Raw genomic sequence first — 7,384 nt, 5'->3', positions numbered from 1 at the left:
CTTTACGCCTCCCGAGTCGATGACCTCGGTTATTCGGATTGACTTCCTATCTTGCATAAATCTTTGAAAAAATTTCTTGGTTGGTGTATCCAAGTTTCTTTGCAAATTTTTACGCAATTTCTTATCAGCATCTTTGCGTTGGAATTCAGCCAGTGATTTTTTGGCGGCTAGGTAATCGTCGTAATTACATTTTGCTTGGGGTAATCGTTCACAAACCAATTTATAATCGTTTTCGAGGCGAGTTTCTTCCTCCCTATTTTCTTGCGCGATTTCTCTCGTGATTTGGATTATCAAGTCTTTAATCCTGTTTTTAATTTCCACCCACCATGCGGATAAGTCTGGAATGAGTAAGGGATATAAGGTGCGCCAGAGGGGCCATCTTTCTTCAAGCGTTTTGCGAAATTTTACGTTTTGAAACACGTTTACATTATTTTTCCAAACTCCGCGGCCTCTTTTCCCTAGGGTGAAAGAAACACAATTTGCCAGTAACATTTTGTGGTCAGAGAGGGGATTTTCCATCGTTTGGAGTCCGTTAACTTTTATTTGTTGAGAAACATAAAAACGATCAATTCTAGATTTTGATGAAACGTATGATGTCCAGGTGTAAATTGTTATTTTATTAATAAGGTCAATGCTAAAATAAATTTGAAAAGTCATAATAACACGGTTCATAAAACTAACAACCCACACAGAATCGAAAAAATTAAACTAAAGAAAATAAGGCATCGTGATTAAAACAACTAATAACAGGCAAAAGTTTGATAAAATTTATATTAAAGGTTAAAAAAGAAAAACCAAATAATCATCGGATTAAAGTGAAAATATTCGATCATTGTCAACAAGAAATGAGCCCAAATTTAAAACAAATTCATTTTTTGAGACAACCAAGGTAGAGGGACAGTGTACCGATGGAAATACAAAGATATACTGGAGTAAATTTTATGAATTAAAACGAAAGACGATAAGAGCAGAAATGTTTCAAAATTCGATTTTATGACGTCAAAATCAAATTCCAAACGATTACTGTTGGAATTTAGCAAAAAATATAATGAAGATAAAAAAAATTTTGACTAATCACTAAATAAATTAAATGAACTGTCAAACATATCCCGATAAAGAAATCAAAATCCAACAAAACTTCAGATGGAAAAGACGCAAGGACACCAACGTTGTCTGTCCATGTTGGTCGATACTTGCCATTTGTTGGTGGCTGGATCATAGAACTCAACTGTTTTGGCACCAAGCCTATAACATATATAAAGTTAACTCTTAAACACAAAATGGTTGCAAATGATAGACGACGAGTCCATCAAAATAATAACTGTACCAGGTTATAAGCAAGTTAACTATTAGAAAGCATGTTATCCAGGATATATTAATCATAATAAATAAACTAAGCATTAACTTCACAATAGACGATTACAAAACAATGTGGTCCAGACATCACTCCAGCCTGATCTCTCGTCACCAGCTGCAACCGAAGTTTGGTCAATTACTGTGACCATTTATCGTATCCCATTCTTTATCAGTATCTTTTGTTAAAATTTTTGCATAACTCAAACGTTTGACATCAACGTAAAACAGTCGTATAAGGGAATCAACACACCATCTCATCAGCCCCAAAACAATTTTTATGGCGTAATTTGAAACATTCTGGGGCTGAGATGAAGTTAGTAACAAACTTGGTTATAAGGTACTACGGCAAATCTTCTGCCGAATCATAGCATACGGTCTAACTAATATTCACAATCAGACAATCACAAGCTACGTCTGTAAAGTAAAAGCCTTTCGCTCGTTATGTGAAGATTGCATTAGGCAAGAAAATGATAACGTTTTGCTGTATGATGTCATAATGACCGAGAAACATCAACCACTCTTGGCTTGGAAACGAATTAAAACACGCCCGAAGCCTACTATTGCCACCATAAAGCTATGGCTCTACCACTAGTAATTTTAAATTATCACTGCATTTTTTGGCAAAGATTTAAAAATTCGTACCAGCCGGTGATGATTTAAATTGTCAAATTTAGCGATAATTATAGTGATAAATTAAGCAACATTTTATCAAAAAATTTTTCAGAAATTAAATTATCACTGAAATTAATATTGGGAAATAAAAACGACAAGTGTGTTCTATTACATAACATAAGCAAGGCTCATTGCTCTAATGATTGTATTCGAGCTTCGTTTAAAAGGCAAGACAGGCATTCCGCATTTAAACTGATTTGTGGTCACATCAACTTGGTTATAGCCATGGTCAAAACTAATCAGTGCAGCTTAGAGGATGCTGAAAAACTTTCGGAAGAAGTTCGAAAGTATCCCTGTATATTTGATAGGAGTGATTCCGGCTACAAGGATAAATTACGCAAGCCGGACTCTTGGAACAAGATGGATGAAACGCTTGAAAAGCAGCCAGGCACTTCTTTTTTTGATTGAAAAGTGTTGCTCAACAGATAAAGGATGATGAACAGATGATGATGATGATGAACAGACGCAGCTGATCTCTCATCTTTCAAATCATCTTTGAAGTCCATCTTTCAAAATTAATCCCGATTTTTTCGAAATTTTGCTTTTATATGAATCCGAAAAGGAAAACGTTTTTCCAGCTGTAGAGATACAAGTTGCGCATCAAAAATTTTAAATATAAAAAGTGTAGGAAAGAGCAGTGTAAAGAAACGTCGAAGACAAGATAAAGTTTTTAACGAAATAAAATCATTTCTAAAATACAAGAGGAGCAAGACGCGAAAGCAAAGCGATAAAACGGATGACATCTTTGACAAGATGGTTGCTGCGCAGTTGAAGATCATTCCAGAAGAAGCTAAGTATGTTGCCAAGCATGATATATCTGACTTGTTGTACAGATATATCATAGAATGGCTGCATCAACACAGCAAAAAAGACGTCTCAAAGCACATCATCGACATATTTCGCGATGCAACAAGCTCAGGAATGTCTTATTGAAACCGACATGCAGAACAACTTTTTCAACTTGTAAAAAACCTACTAGTTGTATACATTTCGTTTCAGCATGGTGCTGATTGTTAAGTTATTAATACATGTTTCGAAGTTTTACTTTATTTCATCACAGACAAAAACTATGGCAAAGAATCGTAAAGCCATTCTTCGACAGTGCTGCCATCAAGAATATTCAATTTATAATGAGCCAACTAGTTTTCTATATCACTTTTAAGTAATAAGCAAATGTCGTTGTTACTGCCGTATTGCCCGAAATCAAACAAAACGAAGTTGTAGTCGGCGTCACAAACGGCAAGCAGAACCATACTAAAAAACGTTTTATAATTATTACACAAACTCCCACTTTTTTTTTGGACTGCGAATGGGTACATGCTTCCCATCTTGCGCCCAAATAACCTTCGGCAAGTTCCACTTCTCTTCAAACTGTTTTAAGATAGTTAGCCAATCTCCATTTTATGCAAGTATATTTGCATAAGTAGGGGCTAGAACAGTGTAGACGGCCTTACGAGTCTCCTGAATGATTGTGGATATAGTTTGACGGCCAATTCTATACTGCAAGCTCCAAGATATTTTAGACCCACCAGTAGCTAGTTGACAAAATGTCAGCGAAAGTCTTTGTTTAGGTGGAATTGGTTTTGTGTAGTTTGTAACCTGTTTTGTTATTTGAGAACCAACCAAGCAAAGCAAGTGCTCAAAACGACTAGAGGTCATTCTCATGCATCGAACATACAATTCTCTATCTCCAATAGCGAGTTCTTCAACAAGCTTGTAGTTGCTGTTATCTTTTGATGATATCTTTTGCTGATATCATTTTTCTTAAACGCATTTCTAACCCACACTCTGTGCTTTCTTTGTCTGTATGTCAGAGCAACGGCTATTACAGCTAAACATTCCTCCTCGCTGTTTGAAGAACTGTCACTCTCCATGTCTCTAACTACGAATGATCTATTCTACATGCTGGAGTGCTGTTGCAAAGTTTTAAAAAATCAATCTTTTCTGAGCTAACAATTGACAATTTTAGTTATCACCTTTTATGTGATAATTATTTCAGTGATGATATTTTATCTCAAAATATCACTGTTGGAGCCGCATTTAAAAACACTGGTAATTGAGCGGCTCCACCAGTAGTAATTTACATTAGAAAACTTGTTATTAAGAAAATTGTCACTGTTCGAGTCATAGCTTAACTGGGTAAATTAATGAAATGAAATGTTTTTAATTGATTTCCCAAAACTCATTATGACTGTCACCTTAATCTAGTCTAGCGTTTCATGGACCCCAGGTTGGCAATCACAGCATCAGATATTAAGCTTTTAATAAAGGTAAATTTCTGATAGTATAATACATAAATTAAGTAATGTGAATATAAAAAAAAATAATATAATTATGAACAATAATTATGTACCTGTATACTGTACATATAATTACTCACCCTCCAAACATCCATATAAGACCATCCGCTACACAAGCGGATCCACCATTTCTTTTCTCATTCGTAGATGAAACATTAATCCAAGTTTTTGTGTCCAGGTTGTATTTTTCAACAGAATTGAGATTATTTGAACCGTCATGTCCACCTGATTTGGTTCATTTAAAGAACATGACAAGTCATAAACCTCCTTAAACATTTCAAAGATATCTCACCTATCGCGTATATTTCGTTGTTTAATACAACAGCAGTTAATCCATATCTGCAGGTTTTCATCGGTGGAATATATTCCCACTTTCCATTTCGTGGATCATAACATTCTGCTGTTTTTGTTTCATTGAAGTCATCATCAATTCCTCCAAGCGCATAAAGCAAATCTTTGAAAATAAACCATCAATCAGTCAAACACGTCCCTTGTGGAATTAAATTCTTGAAACACTGTTGACCACTTTCAAATGTTTCAGTAGATTAACTAAAATGTTTCATTGTTTTATTAATATTAATATTAATTAATTGATATTATATTTATATAAGAAATAAAGAAATAAATAACATAATTAATATAATTCAATTAATAACAATATAATATAATTAATAGTTAAATAATAACAATATAATTAATATAATAAATAAATTATAATTAATGTTTTATTGATATTATTATCCAAATGTTCATGTTTTATTTCCTTTTATTTAATGACTGCGCTTTATCAAGCAAGCAAGCGAAATGCCGTTCAGTGCGGTGCGTTAATTTATAAACCAACGACCTACGCACAAATGAGTACCCGCAATGCGATATTGAGGCTACTGGGTTAGGGCAATTTATTCAAATATTTTGAAGAAAATATCTCAAGTAAGTGTCTAAACTTGTGCATGGATTTTTCGTTTCCATAGAAATAAATCAAGTCATCAGCATTTTGTGATATTGTGAATATTATTTTCTAAAATGTCTCAAGCCGCTTCCAAGCTCGTCACCGTTACGTCACTTATACGAGTCCACTTGACGCGATCAGACAGACCCGTAAACTCGCTTTCGATTTTTACTTTTTAAACGAGAGAAAAACAATGTTTCCAATTTGGGACGAAATTTCAAAACCCGGGTTCCGGGTATAAGTGTCAAACACGGTTATTGGTTTTACGGACAAAAGAATACATTTGTGAAAACTAACTCAATATTAAGGTAAAATCAACATTATTGTATTACGGTGGAATTTGCGTAATTCGTATCCGTTTAAATGATACAATCATTTGTTTCGATCCTGGCAAGTCTGTGAATATTTTCATGTTTTCTGGTTCGGTTAATTCGGCTTTTTTCGTAATTTCATTAGTTCGGCAATTTTCTTTTACTCCAACAAATATTTTTGTTGCCAAATTTTGTCATGAACTTTGCTTGAACCTCAGCATAAATAAGCAACGACATGAGAGAACTTTCGCGATGAACGCATTTTGATTGTATGAATGTGTGAGTTTGTACAGTAAATGCATCTTAAAAGGGTAATTGATGGTGTTTTTATGTTGTGAGGAAGCCCTGGAGAGAATGCACTGTCTGTGCTCGTGTGTTATTACTTGTTTGCATATTGCGCAATTGATAACCTAAAGACCACCTGATCATGTGAGCTCAAGCTTGCGAAAGCTCCTATTAAGTAAATAAAAGGTCTGATGTGCCAAGTTATATTGTGCTTGTTAATCAAGTTTAGAACGTTTCCTTGCTTTGCTGCTTATCACGCAATACCAATAAATGCCTATAGCTTGCCAGTAAAAATATTGCACACACTAAATATTGTGATGAACTAATCGCCTAATATCAAAACATAAATTGCGCAAATAGTATACAGCGACCCCATTTTGTTTGAAAAATGTGAACGCAAAAGTTTTCCTGGATTTGTCTAAAAATTGGAATGTTTACATTTTAAAACCCAGGTTTCGTGTAGTAGAAAAGGGTAGAAAAACCCGGGTTTCGGGTTGGGTAAAAACCCGGGTTGGAAACACTTGAGAGAAGTGCGCTCATGAAACGAGATGAACTCGCTTAAAACTAAAGTAAAAAGTAAAAAGTAAAAAGAGAAGTAAAAAGTGTTATTGCCACCAAACTATTTCATGGTGATGATGAACGCCAAGGAGCTCTGTTAAGTTAAACTTTTAGGAGTATATCTAAGTGTCTGGATTTCTTTGAAGACCATGTTCTCGTAACAACTCGAATCAATGAGTTACAACACAGACATGAACACGAATGAGAATAAGAAAACCGCAACCATGTGCACTTTACTAAGTTATAAAATGGACCTGTGACGTGACAATCAACGACATAAAGTAAAATATGCGAATAAGAACGCGAGTATCTGCTTTACGTATATTGCCGTCGCAACAAGTTGTCGCAACTTCGATAACTTTCACAAAAGTTTACTTCAAACATCAAAATAATAAACTCACCTCGTGCACTGACCAATGCAAGCCAACTTCGCTTTGTATTCATGTTTCTTATCGAAGACCATTTCCTCTCTTTAGGATTGTAACTTTCACATGATGATAGACGACCAGTGCCATTATAACCACCAGCACAATAAACAAGACCTACAAGACATAACCAGGTGAATATTTATGCAGGAAGCTTTTTGTTATATCCTACAATGACATCATAATTATTGGATTATAATGAGATCTAAACAGAGTGTATTGTGAGGTGCTTTTTTTGTTTCGACGGCGCTATCCTATCATTGTTATCTCCTTGGGCACGATATTTAAGTAAACTTGCTCCTGTTCAGTGGTCCTGGTGAACAATTCCAAATCTGGGCAAAATCAAATATGATTTTAAAATGGAGAAAACAAATCAATCAGAAAACGTAAAAAGACAAGCCGAGTGACTGGGGCAAGAGCAGTGGCGGATCCTCGCTTAAGTTAAATCTACCTTGCTATTGTGATGTCATAAACAGGTAAGAACTAAAGCTGGGTGTACTGTAAATTTAAAATGGCTTTCACTGTTTC

At 34.8% G+C, this 7,384-nt stretch overlaps 1 protein-coding gene across 1 annotated transcript in view; it reads right to left on the bottom strand.

Annotated features, from left to right (window-relative positions):
• Positions 1-1,107: 1,107 nt before the first annotated feature.
• The window catches only part of LOC143459607 (kelch-like protein 26), a 7,704-nt gene continuing 1,427 nt past the window's right edge, over positions 1,108-7,384 (bottom strand). Inside the window, exons 2-5 of the mRNA XM_076956823.1 lie at positions 6,833-6,973; positions 4,621-4,782; positions 4,409-4,553; positions 1,108-1,245 (exon numbers count right to left, since the gene is read on the bottom strand). Coding sequence (XP_076812938.1) covers positions 1,140-1,245; positions 4,409-4,553; positions 4,621-4,782; positions 6,833-6,973 — 554 coding nt within the window. The 3' untranslated portion in view covers positions 1,108-1,139. The remainder of the gene's footprint in view (positions 1,246-4,408; positions 4,554-4,620; positions 4,783-6,832; positions 6,974-7,384) is intronic.

This window comes from Clavelina lepadiformis, chromosome 5, assembly GCF_947623445.1.
Source record: "Clavelina lepadiformis chromosome 5, kaClaLepa1.1, whole genome shotgun sequence".
NCBI lineage: Eukaryota > Metazoa > Chordata > Ascidiacea > Aplousobranchia > Clavelinidae > Clavelina > Clavelina lepadiformis.
The sequence above is the reverse complement of the archived record's forward strand: the minus strand, read 5'-3'. Positions and strand labels throughout refer to the sequence as shown.